This window comes from Dermacentor variabilis, chromosome 10 (genome assembly GCF_050947875.1).
Source record: "Dermacentor variabilis isolate Ectoservices chromosome 10, ASM5094787v1, whole genome shotgun sequence".
Lineage (NCBI taxonomy): Eukaryota > Metazoa > Arthropoda > Arachnida > Ixodida > Ixodidae > Dermacentor > Dermacentor variabilis.
In genome coordinates, this window is record NC_134577.1 from 128251649 (window position 1) to 128272383 (window position 20735).

Genomic DNA, 20735 nt, shown 5'->3' on the forward strand with positions numbered 1-20735 from the left:
AAGACTAGGACGCAGAGAAGAAGCACAACAACCACACTGTTGCCTAGTTCAAGATGTTCAACCAAGTAGCCGAAACGTTCACTGAATGAATTGAATTCAAATAAAAATGGGTCACTTACAAGCATTCGTGGAAGGGTCTGCACGATCCGGCGCTTCGTTGTGCCAAGGACGACGGTCACTTTTATTTCTTTGTTTCTGCAAATATGGTCCTGCAAATGAAATATTGCACTAACCAAATAGAGATGATTTTTAGATGTAGTCCAAATATTTAAAATGATTGTAAAAAGGTAGCGCGACAACCCCTCCCTCAAAAGAATATCCCCCTCAAACACACACAAACACAAAAACAAGGACACTATATGCATGGCATGAATCTGTTTTCTAGAAAGAATTTTGCAGTAGGCAGGTATGTTCAAGGCTGCCTGAATATGTGTTCTATTCATCATCATCATCATCATCATCATCATCATCATCATCATCATCATCATCATCATCATCATCATCATCATCATCAGCCTGGTTACGCCCACTGCAGGGCAAAGGCCTCTCCCATACTTCTCCAACAACCCCGGTCATGTACTAATTGTGGCCATGCCGTCCCTGCAAACTTCTTAATCTCATCCGCCCACCTAACTTTCTGCCGCCCCCTGCTACGCTTCCCTTCCCTTGGGATCCAGTCCGTAACCCTTAATGACCATCGGTTATCTTCCCTCCGCATTACATGTCCTGCCCATGCCCATTTCTTTTTCTTGATTTCAACTAAGATGTCATTAACTCGCGTTTGTTCCCTCACCCAATCTGCTCTTTTCTTATCCCTTAACGTTATACCTATCATTCTTCTTTCCATAGCTCGTTGTGTCGTCCTCAATTTGAGTAGAACCCTTTTAGTAAGCCTCAAGGTTTCTGCCCCGTAGGTGAGTACTGGTAAGACACAGCTATTATATACTTTTCTCTTGAGGGATAACGGCAACATGCTGTTCATGATTTGGGACTGCCTGCCAAACGCACTCCAGCCCATTCTTATTCTTCTGATTATTTCCGTCTCATGATCCGGATCCGCCGTCACTGCCTGCCCTAAGTAGATGTATTCCCTTACGACTTCCAGTGCCTCGCTGCCTATTGTAAATTGCTGTTCTCTCCCGAGACTGTTAAGCATTACTTTAGTTTTCTGCATATTAATTTTTAGACCCACTCTTCTGCTTTGCCTCTCCAGGTCAGTGAGCATGCATTGCAATTGGTCCCCTGAGGTACTAAGCAAGGCAATATCTTCAGCGAATCGCAAGTTACTAAGGTATTCTCCATCAACTTTTATCCCCAATTTTTCCCAATTCAGGTCTCTGAATACCTCCTGTAAAAACGCTGTGAATAGCATTGGAGATATCGTATCTCGCTGCCTGACGCCTTTCTTTATTGGGATTTTGTTGCTTGCTTTATGGAGGACTACGGTGGCTGTGGAGCCGCTATAGATATCTTCCAGTATTTTTACATATGGCTCATCTACACCCTGATTCCGTAATGCCTCCATGACTGCTGAGGTTTCGACTGAATGAAACGCTTTCTCGTAATCAATGAAAGCTATATATAAGGGTTGGTTATATTCTGCACATTTCTCTATCACTTGATTGATAGTGTGAATATGGTCTATTGTTGAGCAGCCTTTACGGAATCCGACCTGGTCCTTTGGTTGACAGAAGTCTAAGGTGTTCCTGATTCTATTTGCAATTACCTTAGTAAATACTTTGTAGGCAACGGACAGTTAGCTGATCGGTCTATAATTTTTCAAGTCTTTGGCGTCCCCTTTCTTATGGATTAGGATTATGTTAGCGTTCTTCCAAGATTCCGGTACGCTCGAGGTCATGAGGCATTGCGTATACAGGGTGGCCAGTTTCTCTAGAACAATCTGTCCACCATCCTTCAACAAATCTGCTGTTACCTGATCCTCCCCAGGTGCCTTCTCCCTTTGCATATCTCCAAGGCTTTCTTTACTTCTTCCGGCGTTACCTTCGGGATTTCGAATTCCTCTAGACTATTTTCTCTTCCATTATCGTGGTGGGTGCCACTGGTGCTGTATAAATCTCTATAGAACTCCTCAGCCACTTGAACTATCTCATCCATATTAGTAATAATATTGCCGGATTTGTCTCTTAACGCATACATCTGATTCTTGCCAATTCCTAGTTTCTTCTTCACTGTTTTTAGGCTTCCTCCGTTCCTGAGAGCATGTTCAATTCTATCCATATTATACTTCCTTATGTCAGCTGTCTTACGCTTGTTGATTAACTTCGAAAGTTCTGCCAGTTCTATTCTAGCTGTAGGGTTAGATGCTTTCATACATTGGCGTTTCTTGATCAGATCTTTCGTCTCCTGGGATAGTTTGCTGGTATCCTGCCTAACGGAGTTACCACCGACTTCCATTGCACACTCCTTCAATTCTATCCATATTATACTCCCTATGTCAGCTGTCTTACGGATGTGTTCTATTGCGAAATAGCAAATCGTCACCATATGGGGGCGGCAGCATGGATGCGGCAATGGCGCATAACCACGCATTGCTTGTTTTACAGATTCTGCCGCTTATCGTCAACAGTGCGGAGCCCAGTTCAGCAACGGTGGACGTCACCTGGTTTCCGCAGAACTATTACATCAAACTCCTGCATTTGCTTCGAGCTGTTGACAAATTCGACTTCGGCCTGCCATCTGCTAGCCGCCTGATTAGCTCAGATGGCAGAGCGGCTGCCCCGGAAAGGCGGTGGTCCCGGGTTCCAGTCCCGGACCAGGACGAATTTTTCTTCAACCGCGAGGCTTTTCTTTCCAGGAACCCGTATGGGTTTCCTTTGTAGCAATTGCTACGAACGGGTGGACGTCTGATTTTCCCGTCATTAATTACTTGCACTAACATTGATAACTTTTCTTTCTCTAAGTTATCTTATTATGCAAGAATTTGCGGTTTACAAAATATAGAGAAATGGGTTGGTTATTATACCTTAAAAAAATTGGAAGGCATGTTGGGCAAGCCATTGAAGTGTAGTGGAATGCAAGTTAAGAACGGCAGCGGGAGGCGACATTGGTGTCAGAAATTGTCCCACGTATTCCTTAACCGCCACACATTAGATCGTGGGCAAGTTGGCTCCACTTGCAAATTCAACAGTGCAGGGAAGACGAGGACACAATACGTAACGTGCTGGTCTGCCTTACACCGACAACGCAGTGTGCTGAACAACTGCAAGCTATTGCTTCTATCTCAGACTTTAAAGGAACTTTTCTCGGCGCACTGCTGCCACCTTTATTTCTGCCCGCAGTCTTTAACTGCATCTATCTAGATTCAAGTTCGGTGTCGCCTTGCGATCAGGAAAATGGGAAAGAATGTCACGATAGTTCAGACTATTTCTTCAGGCGCCATATTTCTTCAGGTCAAGTGGGCGTTAATAGACGTGCTTCGTAGTCTGAACCATCGTCACATTCTTTCCCATTTTCCTAATCGCAAGGCGACACCGAACTTGAATCTAGATAGATGCAGTTAAAGACTGCGGGCAGAAATAAAGGTGGCAGCAGTGCGCCGAGAAAGAAGCACGTCTATTAACGCCCACTTGACCTGAAGAAATATGGCGCGCGGAATCGCTGTTAGCTTCAAGATAGCAGCGCTCATCACAGGGCAATGATGATAAGGGGCAAACATGACACAGATTAGGGTATAATTTTCGTATCGTTCGACGTCAATATATTGTTACGGGGATATTGCGAGTATAGGCAAAGTGTATTTACAATATATATACAAGATGAGTCAGAATAGCTAAGATGGCTGACCACCAACAACACGCAGCAGCCAGTGCCTCCTATCTTCTTCCTCCCTCTTCTCTTCTCCTTCCATAACAGGACCCCTGATGGCGAAGCACCGTCTCGGCACATGGCAGGCGAAGAATTGCAAGCCAAGTATGGCTTCAGCTGCGAAACATGCACGACGTCGACAGGCGTCTGACTTGAGCATGCATCAAAGTGTAGCGGCGAAATCTCGTAATTAACGTCATTAACTTGGCGTAGGACTTCATAATGCCCTGTGTAGCGAGAGAGAACCTTCTGGGAGAGGCCATGCCCGAGGATATGGTGACCAGAGCACCTGGTTCGAACTTAACATCGCGATGGCAGTGGTCCTAACGCACTTTCTGCATATGCTGTGAGGGTAATAAACGAGATTGGGCGACTTGACGTGCCTTGCGAGCGCGATCGATGACTTCACGAGCGTACTCAGTTGCAGCATGTGGCACAGAAGGGAGGATGCTGTCAAACGGCAGTGTGTGGTGGCGACGATACAAGAGATAAAAGGCTGAATAATGGCACGTGCACTTATCTTTATCGGGCGACCACGTTTCGCCGCCTAACAAATGTTATCGCACAGCGCGTGACAAGCCTGCGCTTATCCGAAGTTTCTGGAAAGTTATCGACGCTTTTATCCGCTGTTTGTTGTGGCCGAACCTTATGTTATCTGAATACATCACCTGACGCGAATAATGTAGAACTTTGTGGAAGGCACGCGGGTCCCAACGATTAGTCTGGAACATTCGAAGATTGATGTATAAAAGCCGACGCGCTTGACCTGTTGATCAGATTTTGGATAATCGCCGAGCGTGTTCGCCGCTATGGTTGCCCTATAAGTGTAGCCTGCCTTGTGGACCCAGGTTCGCCCAATAAAATTTAGTTTTGTCGTTCACAGTATTGCTACTCTGTTCTTCAACGTCACCACCACGTGACATCTGGTGGAGGTACTTTTTGTTCATGTAGCGGACGCCCCCGACAAGCCGTGATTCAAACCTGGACCGCAAAGAGAACACCACCGTAGTCCTGGAACATCCAACAAGCCGCCGTCTTCAACAGCTGCCCCCAGAAGACAGTCTTCTACATAAGAAGACCAAGAAGATTGTGGCCTAGGCAACCCGAATGGCAGCCCCAGCGTCCCCCATGGTGCTGCAGCAGCCCAGGGAAGCATCGACGTTCCGCGGTTCCACATTTAAGGACCCGGAAAGCTGACTGGAAAAGTATGAGACGGTCGGTACGTGTAACAGCTGGGAAGCGACGACAAGCTGCGACATGTCTCTTTCGCATTGGAGGACGCTGCCAGGACGTGGTTCGAGATTCGAGAAGCCACTTTGACGACGTGGGACCTATTCCGAAGCGACTTCCTGCAAACATTTACAAGCGTCGTGCGAAAAGAGCGAGTCCAAACTCTACTGGAGACTAGAGCACAGCTGCCGAATGAGACGGTCGCTATCTTGACTGAGAAAATGAGTCGTCTATTCCGCCGCGCCGACCCGGAAATGTCCGAGGAGAAGAAAGTCCGCCTACTGATGCGTGTTGTGAAGGAGGAACTTTCCGCCGGAATGGCAAGAAGCCCACCGAAGACCGTCGACGAGTTCCTTCGTGAGGCGACGAGCATCGAGAAGACACTGGAATTGCGGAACCGGCAATTCGACGGACGTACCAAGCCATCAAGCAACGCCGGAGTTCAATCAATGGCCACCGACGACTTGCGCGAGACCATCCGGGCAGTCGTACGAGAGGAGCTTCAAAGAATCTTCCCTTCATCACAACCTCAAGTGGCCTCAATCGCCGAAATTGTCAAATAAGAAGTCCAGCGATCGCTCAGAGCTCCCGAGGTACAACCACAATCATCGCAGCCCCAGCCAGAAGCAATGACCTACGCCGCGGTCGCCCGCCGTCAAGGTCCCCCTCCACGATCGTGCCAGGGCCCTGTAACGCCGCAATTCCGGAGACTACCGCCGCCGCCAGCATGCGCACCCGTCGCTTAGCGCAGCCATCCAAGGAAGACAGACAATTGGCGCGCTCCTGACCACCGCCCGCTCTGCTACCAATACGGGGAAGCCGGCCAGGTGTACCACCGATGCCCATACGGCGACCTTGGATTGCGAGGGTTCACCGTCAACGCACCGCGCCATCGGGAAGATGAACGCCCTCGTGACATCGCCGATTACCCGCCGCTACTCAGTGGAACACGGCCGTTTCGGTCGGCGTCACCAGGCCGCTACCTGCCGCCGCAGAGCCGTCCATACATTGGCGCAGCACGGCACCACTCTGCGAGCCCGTATCCGGAAAACTAAAAGCAGCAACCGATGGAGGTGCGGTTGCTGTTCGTCGAATTGACGAAGATCCTCCACCGCCGACGAAGGTGACGAATAGACCATCTCCACGACATAACGACACGCCGCCGCCAAGACGAAGCCTGGAAGCCAAGACTACACCGACAAAAGACGACTTGAGGTTCCAAGTTCAGTTCAACACGACGCACCCGTGATCCGAGGCCAAGACTTGACCGCAACGCCAGACAAAGAACCACCGACCTCGACGTGCTTCTCGACGGCCATGCGGTTACCACTTAAGTGGACACAGGGTCTGATTACTCCATAATGAGTGGACACATCGCCGCCCATTTGAAGAAAGTTAAGACCGCTTGGGAACGCCCTCAAATTCGGACCGCTGAATGACACCTCATCACGCCGACTGGAATCTGCACGGCAAGAATAACCATTCATGACCGCACTACCCCGCCACCTTCTTTATCCTCCAACAGTGTTCACGAGCCGTCATTCTAGGTATGGACTTCCTGAACCAACACGGCGCTATCATCGACCGGAAGTCGAAGTCAGTAACGCTGTCGGAAGATAGAGCGATACCGCCGGAGAGCCCACGTAGTCACCACGACTTGAGTGTGCTGGAAGATCAAGTAAGCATCCCGCCTTGCTCCAGCACTGGTATTTCGGTGGGCACCGAAACACCCGCTGACGTAGAAGGCGTCATCGAAGGCGACCAACGTCTACTGCTAGACCGTGAAATTTGCGTCGTAAGAGGGATCGCTCGACAGCATGGAGGGAAAACTGAAGTGTTGCTGACAAACTTCAGCCAGGAGTTCAAGCACATCAACAAGGGCACGACGATCGCGTACATCGAGGAAATTCTGGAAACAAGTAATGCGTTTGTCCTCTCGAATTCGGCCGCATCTACCCCGACGACCATGGTTCCCGAACCGGACTACGACATTAATCCAAGTCTCCCCGTGATTAAGTAACAGCAGCTCAGAAGTCTGCTCCGACGATACAAAAGCTGCTTTTCGGCGTCATCGAGGATTCGACAAACACCAGTCGCCAAGCATCGCATAATTACCGAGCAGTACGCTCGGCCATTCCGCCAGAGCCCTTACCGAGTTTCTCGGCGAGAAGGGGAAGCTATAAGAGAACAAGTTCACAAAATGCTGCGCGACGACATCATCCAGCCGTCGAAAAGCCCGTGGGCATCCTCTGTTGTCCTGGTGAAGAAAAAGGACGGAACCATACGTTTCTGCGTCGATTATAATCTGTTGTCCTGGTGAAGAAAAAGGACGGAACCCTACGTTTCTGCGTCGATTATCGTTGTCAGAACAAGATCACGAAGAAGGACGTATACCCCCTCCCACGGATAGACGACGCAGTGGATCGGTTCTGCAACACTAAATACTTCTCGTCGATGGACCTGAAGTATGGCTATTGGCTAATAGAAGTCGACGAAAGAGATCGCGAAAAGACCGCCTTCATCACCCCAGACGTCCTCTACGAGTTCAAGGTTATGCCATTTGGACTGTGCTCGGCGCGTGCAACGATGCAGCGCGTGATGGACGCGGTTATAGCAGGATTGATGTAGCAGACCTGTCTCGTTTACTTCGATGACGTCATTGTCTTTGCCGGAAATTTTGATGATCACCTTAGGCGGCTTGCAGCAGTACTAGAGGCCATCAAGTCATCAGGGCTCACTCCGAAGCCAGAAAATTGCCGTTTCGCTTAAAATGAGCTTCTGTTCCTAGGTCACGTCATCAGCAAGCCTGGAGTCCGCCCTCACCCGCAGAAGACAGCTGCTATCGCAAAGTTCCCGCAGCCCATCGACAAGAAGGCAGTGCGTACATTTCTTGGCATGTGTGCCTACTACAGACGATTTGTCAAGGATTTGCGCGCATCGCTGAGCCGCTGACACAGCTACCTAAATGCAACGTGCTCGGCACCTGCAACGTTGCAGCGCCTGATGGACGCGGTTTTAGCAGGATTGAAGTGGCAGACCTATCTCGTTTACTTTGATGACGTCATTATCTTTGCCGCGAATTTCGATGATCACCTTAGGCGGCTTGCAGCAGTACTAGAGGCCATCAAGTCATCAGGGCTCCCTCTGAAGCCATAAAAGTGCCGTGTCGCTTAAGATGAGCTTCTGTTCCTAGGCCACGTCATCAGCAAGTCTAGAGTCCGCGCCCACCCGCAGAAGACCGCTGCTATCGCAAAGTTCCCGCACCCCATCGAAAAGAAGGCAGTGCGTAGATTTCTTGGCGTGTGTGCCTACTACAGACGATTTGTCAAAGATTTCCGCGCATCGCTGAGCCGCTGACACAGCTAACTAAAGGTGACGCCGACATCAAGTGGGAAACGCCGCAGGCCGACGCATTTCAAGAACTCAAACGACGCATGCATTCACCGTCCGTACTTGCGCACTTCGACGAGCACGCCGATACCGAAATACACACTGACACCCGTAGCCTAGGCGTCGGTGCCTTCCTAGTCCAGAGAAAAAGATGGACATGAACACGTGATAGCTTACGCTAGCCGGTCGTTGTCAAAAGCGGAAGGCAATTATTCTACAACGGAAAAGGAATGCCTCGCCATCGTATGGGCCACAGCGAAATTTCGCCCTTACCTATATGGCATGCCATTCAAAGTGGTCAGCGACCATCACGCGTCGTTTCGGCTAGCTAACTTAAAGGAAACTTCAGGAGGGCTGGCACGGTGGAGCCTCAGACTACAAGAATACGACATCACTGTACCATACAAGTCCAACGAAAGCACTCAGATGCCGATTGCCCATCACGCGCCGCCATTGAGCCGCCGCCGCAAGATGAAGCGGATGATGAAGCCTTCCTTAGAATAATGAGCGCGGAAGACTTCTACAAACAGCAACGAGGAGACCCGAAGCTAAAAGCCCTAATCGAGTATTTGGAAGGGCACGCCGACATTGTCCCTATGGCATTTAAGCGTGGATTGTCTTAGTTCACGCTTCAAAACAACCTACTCGTGAAGAACTTCTCAACAGTCCGCGCCAGCTACCTTCTTGTTGTTCCATCGGCGCTGCGTCCAGAAGTACTGCAGGCCCTACATGACGATCCGACCGCTGGGCACCTTGGTTTCTCTCGGACGCTATCGACGATACAAGAAATGTACTACTGGCTGCACCTAATCGCCTTTGTCGCCCACTACGTCAAGACATGCCGAGACTATCAGCGACTCAAGATACCACCGACCAGGCCAGCAGGATTACTACAGCCGATCAAGCCTCCTTACCGACCTTTTCAGCAGATCGCTATGGACTGTTTGGGACCGTTTCCGACATCAGCTTCCGGAAATAAGTGGATTGTCGTGGCGACGGACTATCTCACCCGCTTCGCTGAAAATAAAGCTCTACCGAAAGGCAGCGCAGCCGAAGTGGCGCAATTTTTCGTCGAGAACATCCTGCTGCGACATGGTGCTCCAGAAGTCCTCATCACCGACAGAGGAACGGCTTTTACAGCAGAGCTCACGCAAGCCATTCTGCAATACAGCCAGACAAGTCACCGGAGGACAACTGAATACCATCCGCAGACGAATAGTTTCACGAAGCGCCTGAACAAGACCCTCGTCGACATGCTAGCAATGTACGTCGACGTCGAGCACAAAACGTGGGATACGGTCCGGCCGTACGTAACATTGGCTTACAACACGGCGGTGCAAGAAACAACACAGATCACGCCATTGAAGCTGGTTTACGGCAGGAACCCGACGACGACGCTCGACGCCATGCTGCCGCACGTCACTGACGAGGAAAATCTTGACATCGCTACCTACCTCCAGCGCGCCGAAGAAGCCCGACAGCTCGCCCGCCTGCGGATCAAGAACCAGCAGAGGACCGACAGCAGACACTACAACCTCCGACGACGCTTCATCGAGTACAAGCCCGGCGACCGTGTTTGGGTATGGATCCCGATACGCCGACGAGGACTCAGTGAGAAACTACTGCGATTCTATTTCATGCCCTACAAGGTCATCCGACGTATTGGCGCACTGGACTATGAGCTCGTGCCAGACGGCATTTCGCATTCACAGCGGCGCAGCGCACGATTTTAAGTGGTCCACGTTGTACGCCTTAAACCCTTTTACGGACGCTGATGAACTTCCTTCTTTTCTTGTTTTCTTTGCTACGAGTGATTTTCTTTATTACTTTCGTTTGTTTGCAGCATCGGGTCGATGCTTTAAGAGGCTGGTTATCACACGTGTACATATCTTTATCGGGCGACCACGTTTCACCGCCTATGAAATGTTATCGTACAGCGCGGGATGCACCGGCATGTATCCGAAGTTTCTGGAAATTTAGCTATGCTTCTATCCGCTGTCTGTTGTCGCCGAACCTTATGTTATCTGATTTCATTGCCGGACGCGAATGGTGTAGAACTTTGTGGAAGGAACGCGGGTCTCAACGCTTAGTCTGGAACATTCGACGATTGATGTATAAATGCCGACGCGCTTGAGCCGTTGATCAGATTTTCGACGATCGCCGACTGTGTTCGCCGCTATTGTTGTGCTATAAGTGTAGTCTGTTTTGTGGGCACAGGTACACCCAATAAAATTTAGTTTTGTCATTCACAGTATTGCTGCTGTGTTCTTCAGCGTCACCACCACGTGACAATATCCTACCGTGTTATTTCGGGACGAGTTATACGCGAACGTCACGTAAGGCAGCGTGGCGTCCCAGTCACGGAGATCGTTGGAGACGTACATGGATAGCACCTCTGTGATTATTTGGTTAAGACTTTCAGTAAGGCCATTAGTTTGTGGGTGGTAGGCGGTGGACAGCTTGTGCTCAATGGCGCAAAAGCGGAGGAGGTCGTCCACAACTCGAGATAAGAACGAGCTGCCGCGGTCTGTGAGTAACTCTCGAGGTGCACCGTGCTGGAGAATCACGTCGTGGAGGAGAAAATCGACGACTTCAGTTGCGCAACTAGTTGGCAACGCCTTTCTTATCGCGTAGCGTGTCGCGTAATCAGTAGCGATGGCAATCCACTTGTCCCCTCTAGTCGTTGTCGGAAAAGGGCCAATCAGGTGAAGCCCTACGTGAAATAACGGTTCAGAGGGAACTTCAACGGGATGGAGTCGTCCGACAGGTGCCAGGGGAAAGGAGTAGTGAACGTGAAGTAGTGATCGGGAAAGGAGTTGTGTACGCCATCCCCCTATTCCGTGGAAAACAATACATAGGGCAAACAGAAAAATGTCTTAATGATCGAACAAGAGAACACCCAACATAACTTTCAGGGACCCCTGACAGCAATCTCGCCCTGCACTTTGCGAAATGTGCAAGAAAGGACAAGATAGCCAAGTAAGCACGTGCACCCCCAAATTTAATGAAGTGCAAATCCGGAAAATGAACAACGATAGACTAACTCGGGAGATTCTTGAGACATTTGAGATAAGTAAACCAGGAGTGCAACGTGTAAGCGCACCGTCAGTCACCTTGACAAGAAAGAAAGTCATCTTTTTCAGACAGCCTCATATAGATAAGAGATATCGCGATGAAACAAATAAAAGTGGGAAATTCAATAAAGAAATCAGTTGACAATGCAGCTGCGTACTCGTCTAGTCGTTCCTTCGATGTCCGTGTTTCTCATGTTCTGCTGCTACAATCCTCGAGGAATGACCCAACTAGCCCAGTTAAACACCCTTTTGTCCATATATTGACACGTGTACTCATCTTTATAGGGCGACCACGTCTTGCCGCCTAACAAACGTTATCGCACAGCGCGGGACGCGCCTGCATGTATGCGAAGTTTCTGGATAGTTATCCATGCTTCTATCCGCTCTGTGTTGTCACCGAATCTTATGTTATCTGATTTCATCGCCTGACGCGGATGGTGTAGAACTTTGTGAAAGGCACGCGGGTCCCAACGAATAGTCTGGAACATGCGACGATTGGTGTATAAAAGCCGACGCGCTTGACCCGTTGATCAGATTTTCGACGATCACCGTCTGTGTTCGCCGCTGTCGTTGTGCTGTAAGTGTAGCCTGTCTTGTGTTCACAGGTTCGCCCAATGAAAGTTAGTTTTGTCATTCACACTATTGCTACTATGTTCTTCAACGTCACCACCACGTGAAATCTGGTGGAGGTGCTTTTTGTTCATGCACCGGACGCCCCCGACAAGCCGTGATCCCAACCCGGACCGCAAAGAGAACACCAACGTAGTCCCAGACCATCGAGCAAGCCGCGTCTTCAACATCTGCCCCCAGAACACGGTCTTCTACATAAGAAGACCAAGAAGATTGTGGCCTAGGCAACTCCAATGGCAGCCCCAGCGTCCCCCATCGTGCTGCAGCAGCCCAGGGAAGCACCGACGTTCCGCAGTTCCACATTTAATGACCCGGAAAGCTGACTGGAAACGTATGAGAGGGTCGGTACGTTTAACAGCTGGGAAGCGACGACAAGCTGCGACATGTCTATTTCGCATTGGAGGACGCCGCGAGGACGTGGTTCGAGAATCGAGAAGCCACCTTGGCGACGTGGGACTTGTTCCGCAACAGCTTCCCGCAAACATTTACAAGCGTCGTGCGAAAAGAGCGAGCCCAAGCTCCACTGGAGACCAGAGCGTAGCTGCCGAATGAGACGGTCGCTATCTTGACTGAGGAAATGAGCCGTCTGTTCCGCCACGCCGACACGGAAATGTCCGAGGAGAAGAAACTCCGCCTACTCATGCGTGGTGTGACGGAGGAACTTTATGCCGGAGTGGTATGAAGCCCACCGAAGACCATCGACGAATTTCTTCCCGAGGCCACCAGCATCGAGAATACACTCGAGATGCGAAACTGGCAATTCGACCGCCGCACGAGGTCGACAAACTACGTTGGAGTTAAGTCACTGGCCACCGACGATCTAGGCGAGACTATCCGAGCGGTCGTGCGGGAGGAGCTAAAGAGGCTGTTCCCATCATCACAGCTTCAAGTGGCTTCTATTGCCGACGCCGTACGTGAGCTGCTTCAACAACAGCTCGGAGTAGCCTCTTAATCGCCGCAGCCTCCACCGCAAGCGATGACCTACGCCGCCGTCGCTCGCCGTCGAGGTCCCCCTCCACGATCGCGCCAGGGCCCCGTAACGCCGCAATTCCGTCGACCACCACCGCCGCCGCAAGCACGCCCACCCGTCGCCCAGCGCAGCTACCTGAGGAAGACAGACGTTTGGCGCGCTCCTGACCACCGCCCGCTCTGCTACCACTGTGGAGAAGCAGGTCACGTCTACCGACGATGCCCATACCGGGAGATGGGACTGCGAGGTTTCGCCGTCAACGCTCCACGCCCGCAGCAAGGTGAACGCCCTCGTGATATCGCCGACTACCTCGCCGGTACTCAGTGGAGCTCTCGACGACCGTCGCGCTCGCCATCACCAGGCCGCTACCTGTCACCGCAGCGCCGACCATACACTAACCCTGCCCGACGCCGGTCAGCGAGCCCATATCCGGAAAACTAAAAGCAGCAACTGACGGCGGTGCGGTTGCTGTTCGTCGAACTGACGAAGATCCTCCGCCGCCGACGGAGACACCGAAGAAACTACCTCGACGACATAACGACACGCCGCCGTCCCGACGAAGTCTGGAAGCAAAGAATACGACGATAAAAGATGACCTGACGATGCGACGTTCCAGTTTCAGTTCAACACGACGCAGCCGTGATCCGACACCAAGACCTAACTGAAATGCGAGACAAAGAACCACCGACCTCGAAGTGCTTCTCAACGGCCACGCGGTTACCGCTTTAGTGGACACAGGGGCCGATTACTCCGTAATGAGTGGACACATGACCGCCCAGTCGAAGAAAGTTAAAACTGCATGGGAAGGTCCTCAAATTCGAACCGCTGGGGGGACACCTCATCACGCCGACTGGAATTTTCACGGCAAGAATAACCATTCATTACCGGACTTACCCTGCCACCTTCTATATCCTCCTACAATGTTTAGGAGACGTTATTCTCGGTATGGACTTCCTGAACAAACACGGCGCAATCATCGACCTGAAGCGTAGAGACGTATGATATGGGCTCGGCGAAAACGCAGGAAGCGGAGCGTTAACCATGCGTCCCGTATTATTGTTCCAGATGGCTTTGCTGCCGATCGTCATTGCTTCTTCGACATCGCAGAATTATACCTGCGCTGCGCGTGCTCGTGGAACAAGCGGCAACTTCGCCCATCTGGCAATCACTTGGACGTCAGGTTTTCTTCAAGATACCGGCAGCGCATGCGTCACATCGGCCAGTCCCGAACTTATAGAAGAGCAGCTCCAACACGGATTATTCAGTGGGTTCGGCGAAAGCGCAGGAAGCGGAGCGTTAACCATGCGTCCCGTATTATTGTTCCAGATGGCTTTGCTGCCAATTGTCACTGCTTCTTGGACATCGCAGAATCATACCTGCGCTGCGCGTGCTCGTGGAACAAGCGGCAACTTCACCCATCTGGCAATCAGTTGGACGCCAGGTTTTCTGCAAGATACCGGCAGCGCAAGCGTCACCTCGGCCAGTACCGAACGTATAAAACCGCAGCTCCAACACGGATTCTTCAGTGGGCTCAGCGAAAACGCAGGAAGCGGAGCGTTAACCATGCGTCCCGTATTATTCTTCCAGGTTAATTGTGTTCACTTATACCGCAGCGATGAAAGAGGCGTTGTCGTTGTGCCGTGCGCACGGACTTTGATTGCATTAGCCTACGAGTGTTATCATGTGCGCAAATTGTTACTTTGTGGCGATGTAGAATTGAATCCGGGTCCTTCCAATGCTGATATGCTCCAGACGCTGATACAGGGCCAAAAGGCTATTAGGGATGATCTGGCAGAGCTTAAAAAGCGGTTGGAAGACGCCGAAAAAAGCGTCAATTCATTCTCAACCCGAATGGCCCACCTTGAAACAAATGTCAGAGAAATAGCACAAAAAGTAGACAATTGCGAAATCCCGAGCAATTCTGCTGAAAAACTTCAACAAACACACATATTGTAACAGGCAAAACTTGTAGAGCTGGAAGATTTGAGTCGGAGATCTAATCTTGTGGTTTTCGGCATAGATGACCGAACAAATTAAACTGAGGTTGATCTGCGACAGAGAGTAATCAAGGAGGTGTTCGAGGGCAGGCTTGGTGTAAAGTGTTTGTCTATTGCTAGGATACATCGCCTGGGAAAACATTCTAGAAAGCTACCTGTAATCCTGTTTTTTTTTAAATTATATGGAAAAACAAGAAGTGCTACGCAACTGCAAAAAGCTTAAGGGAACGCAGATTTCCGTGCAAAATGACTTGTATGTTGAAACATTAAGAAAACGAAAGCTGTTTGGCAAAATGCTCAAGCTGATAAAGAACAAGGAAAGAATGTCGCACTAGTGAACGATAAACTTCGCATCGATTCGCAATTCTACGCATGGGATGACATTTCGAACACACGTGTTGTTGTCCGTTCCGGGAAGGATCCTACACAAAGACCGTAGCTTTCACAGTCTACTCTTAAGAATCTTCGTGTGCTCTCTTTTAACGCCAGAAGCGTTGTGAACCAAGTGGAAAAACTAGCAATATTGCTTTTGACTTACAACCCTCATGTGGTTGCTATCACTGAGACGTGGTTGCATGATGGCATACACGATGATGAAGTTATTCCGCCCTGCTATCAGATACACAGGCGTGATCAAGGAACACGTGGCGGAGGAGTTGCTGTGATTTCTAAACTCGGTATTGATGTATGTCTGACAAACCAAATTATTGATCACGAAAGCCTGTTCCTGAACGTCACTGTTAATGCTGTTACATTTATGCTTTGTGTTGTTTATAAAGCCCCGGAAATATCAGAATCATTTCTCGAACAACTTTACGACCATTTTCTTCTAAAGTACCCACGACAAGTGATTATTACAGGAGATTTCAACCTTCCAGCTCTTAAATGGGATAAATTAGTTTACGGGCAATCTAAATCGAGTGAGTTTATTTTAGACACAATGTTAGCTCTGAACCTTGATCAAATTATCTGTGAACCTTTGCGCAACAGTGCTGTCTTGGACTTATTCTTTGTAAGTGATATGTTTTTAAATGGTGTTATTAGTACTGAACCTGGTATGCCGGATCACAGCTTATTGTTTTTTTCTTGGTCTTATCGAAGGTCCGCAGGGCATCCGAGTACTCATTCAGTGCGCATTAATGACTTTGACCGCGCAGATGATACATCTATCACAGATTACTTATACACTGCACTAAACCACACTACACAGGATGATGTTCATGCCTTGTGGGCACAATTTAAAAGGCAGTCATATTCTCCATTGAACAATATGTCCCATTCCGGAAGGTACGTAAGAACCGTAAAAATGCATGCATCTCTAGGGATATTATCCATATTAAACATAGACTCAAGCGACTAAAGTAAATGAAGCGCGGACATATTACTATCAAGTCACTCACCCTGCATTCAATAGAGATGATCCCGCTAAATTTTGGAGATTTCTGGGTCGAGGCATTGAAACAGAAAATAAAATTAAACTGAACGGGATATTCGAAACGGACGGCTTTATAATATCGCAGGCTTTTAATATTTATTTTCTGAGCGTTTTCTCTCCGTCAAGTGCTTACGTACCCCAACCCGCTATGCTTGATGATATGCACATTTCTATCGTCACAAGGGAAGGTGTTTAAATTATGTTCAGGAACTTGAGCACCAGATAGAGTATAGGACCAGATCAAATCCCAAATACATTTTTACAACGCTATTCTACACAGATAAGCGATTTCTTGGCAAAGGTCTTTAATGCATCCTTGCATAGCGAACTTCCCGACGACTGGAAAATTTCACGCGTAATCCCCATCTTTAAAAAAGGTGATAGGTCAATAATTTCTAATTTTAGGCCGATTTCTTTAACTTATGTTTGTTGCAAATTACTAGAGCATATTGTGGCTCACAATATCCAGTGCTTTTTAGCAGATAATAACGTCTTATATCCTTGCAAACACGGCTTTCGGAAGGGAATGTCCACGACGACGCTACTGGTAACAACTATTCACGACTTTTAAGCAGCTCTAGATCGTTCTGGGCAAATTGATATACTTCTGTTGGATTTTATTAAAGCAATTGATAAGGTTCCGCACTGTAAATTACTTGTAAAATTAAATAACCTAGGATTGCCGCTATATCTTATCAAATGGGTTGAGGCATATTTAACTAATAGGCAGCAGTTTGTTGAAATCAAATCTGGTGTATCTAGGATGCTCAGAGTTACATCCGGTGTTCCCCAGGGGAGTGTTCCGGGGCCATTATTATTTCTTATATATGTAAATGATTTAGTACAAGTAAGCCCTGACTCAGTGTCTATTAAACTTTTTGCGGACTACTGTATTGTGTTTAAAGAAATAACCTGCCATGAAGATCATAAGCTATTACAGCGAACTCTCAGCCACATTGAATGCTGGTGCGCAGAATCGGACATGGAACTAAACGTTAACAAAACAGTGCTATTAAGCTAACGCGGAAAACGAATCCTAGCGTGTTCACTTACACTACCCATGGCTGTAAGATTCAAACAGTAACTCAATGTAAGTATTTAGGGATTACTCTTCCTAGTGATATGACATGGGGGGGCGCACATCTCTGCAATTTGCGTAACAGCTTTTCGCAAGCTATGTTTTTTTAAAAAAAGGAAGCTTACGAAGGCAACTGTGAATGTTAACCTTCAAGCATACAATGCCCTCGTCAGACCTAAATTGGAGTATGCATTCGTTGTATGGGATCCCCACACAAAAAAGATATACAGTGCTTAGAACGCCTGCAAAGGAAAGCAACAAGTCTTATGTTTAATAAATATAACAGGCTGGATTCTCCAACTAAGCTCATGATTGCGCATAACATTCCCACACTAGCTGCACGAAGAAAAATCAGTCGACTAAAATTTTTGCAAAATATTTTGTCTGGAAAAATAAATATATCAGTATCCTCAAATTTAAAGTACATCGCAAGAAGACCAACACGTAAGACTCACTAACACTCCCTACAACCAATTTGCGCCAAAACAGAGGCTTTTAAGCAGAGTTTTTTGCCACGCAAAGTTTCGGATTGCAACAGTCTGCCTGAGTACGTTTATGAGGCTGAAAATTTTGACGAAGCCCTTGAACTACACTTGTTTTCTTAAATATCAACCTAGCCAAATTACTATTATTTCTGGTACAAGTACGATTGTAAATTATTTATGTGCTGTTCTTTTTACGTGTGTGTGTGATAAATATCGTCTTAGTGAAACCGATGTATTATCTTGTCGTGCGACTGTTGTTGGAAATTATTTCTGTGCTGTTCTATTTCCATTTCATTGTAATTCCACTCCTGCTTGGGCCACATTGGCCTGCAGTATTGTGAAATAAATAAATAAAAAAAGTCAATAACGCTGTCGGAAGATAAAGCGACACCGCCAGAGAGCCCTCGTAGTCACCACGCCTTGAGTGTGCTCGAAGATCCAGTAAGCATCCCGCCTCGCTCCTGCACTGGTATTTCGGTCGGCACCGAAACACCTGCTGACGTAGAAGGCGTCATCGAAAGCGACCAACGTCTACTGCTAGACCGTGAAATTTCCGTCGCAAGAGGGAACGCTGGACTGCATTGAAAGAAAACTGAAGTGTTTCAGACAAACTTCAGCCAGGAGTTCAAGCATATCAACAAGGGCACGAAGATCGCGTACATCGAGAAAATTCTGTAAACAAGTAATGCGTTTGTCCTCTCGGATTCGGCAGCATCTACCCCGACAACCATTGTCCCCGAACCAGACTACGACATTAATCCAAGTCTCCCCGTGATTAAGTAACAGCAGCTCAGAAGTCTGCTCCTACGATACAAAGGCTGCTTTTCGGCGTCATCGAGGATTAGGCAAACACCAGTCGCCAAGCATCGCGTAATCACCGAGCATTACGCTCGGCCACACCGCCAGAGCCCTTACCGAGTTTCGCCGCGAAAACGCGAAGCTCGAAGAGAACAAGTTGACGAAATGCCACGCGACGATGTCATCCAGCCGTTGAAAAGCCCGTGGGCATCCTCTGTTGTCCTGGTGAAGAAAAGGGACGGAACCATACGTTTCTGGGTCAATTATCGTCTGTTGTCCTGGTGAAGAAAAATGACGGAACCATACGTTTCGGCGTCGATTATCGTCGTCTGAAGAAGACCACGAAGAAGGACGTATACACCCTACCACGGATAGACGACGCATTCGATCGGCTCTGCAAAGCTAAATACTTCTCGTCGATGGACCTCAAGTCTGGCTATTGGCAAATGGAAGTCGACGAAATAGATCCCATAAAGACCGCCTTCATCACCCCAGACGGCCTCTACGAGTTCAAGATTATGCCATTTGGACTGAGCTCGGCGCCTGCAACGTTCAAGCGCGTGATGGACATGGTTTTAGCAGGATTGAAGTGGCGGACCTGTCTCGTTTACTTGGATGACGTCGTTGTCTTCGCCGGAAATTTCGACGATCACCTTAGGCGGCTCGCAACAGTACTAGAGGCCATCAAGTCATCAGGGCTCACTCTGAAGCCAGAAAAGTGCCGCTTCACTTACGATGAGCTTCTGTTCCTAGGCCACATCTTCAGGAAAGCCTGGAGTCCGCCCCGACCCGCAGAAGACAGCTGTTATCGCAAAGTTCCCGCAGCCCATCGACAAGAAGGCAGTGCGTAGATTTCTTGGCATGTGTGCCTACTAGAGGCGATTGGTCAAGGGCTTTTAGCGCATCGCTGAGCCACTGACACAGCTAACTAAATGTGACGTCGAGTTCAAGTGGGAAACGCCGCAGGCCGACGCATTTCAAGAACTCAAACGGCGCATGCATACGCCTCCCGTACTTGCGCACTTTGACGAGCACGCCGATACCAAAATACACACTGACGCCAGTAGCCTAGGCCTGGGTGCCGTCCTAGTTCAGAGCAAAGATGGACATGAACCCGTGATAGCTTACGCTAGCCGGTCGTTGTCAAAAGCGAAAGGCAATTATTCTACAACCGAAAAGGAGTATCTCGCCATCGTATGGGCTACAGCGAAATTTCGCCGTTACATATATGGCAGGCCATTCAAAATGGTCAGCGACCATCACGCGTTGTGTTGGATTGCTAACTTAAAGGACGCTTCAGGACGGCTTGCACGGTGGAGCCTCAGACTACAAGAATACGACATCGTTGTAACATAGAAATCCGGACGAAAACACACAGATGCCGATTGCCTATCACACGCCCCCATTGACTCGCCGCCGCAAGATGACTAGGAAGACGACGCCTTCCTTGGAATAATAAGCGCGGAAGACTTCGCCGAACAGCAACGAGGAGACCCGGAGCTAAAAGCCCTAGTCGAGTATTTGGAAAGGCACACCGACGTTGTCCCTAGGGCATTTAAGCGGGGATTGTCTTCGTTCACGCTTCAAAACAACCTACTCGTGAAGAAATTCTTACCAGTCCGCGCCAACTACCTTCTTTTTGTTCCGTCGGCACTGCGTCCAGAAGTACTGCTCGCCCTACATGACGATCCGACCACTGGGCACCTCGGTTTCTCCCGGACGCTATCGAGGATACAAGAAAGGTATTACTGGCCGCACCTAACCGCCGATGTCGCCCATTACGTCAAGACATGCCGAGACTGTCAGCGACGCAAGACACCACC

The 20735-nt window shown here is 49.0% G+C and overlaps 1 protein-coding gene across 1 annotated transcript in view; it reads right to left on the reverse strand.

Moving 5' to 3' along the window:
• LOC142559414 (uncharacterized) overlaps positions 1-20735 on the reverse strand; it is a 180871-nt gene that overhangs the window by 113296 nt on the left and 46840 nt on the right. Inside the window, exon 5 of the mRNA XM_075671012.1 lies at positions 120-195. Within this exon, the coding sequence (XP_075527127.1) occupies positions 120-195 (76 nt within the window). The remainder of the gene's footprint in view (positions 1-119; positions 196-20735) is intronic.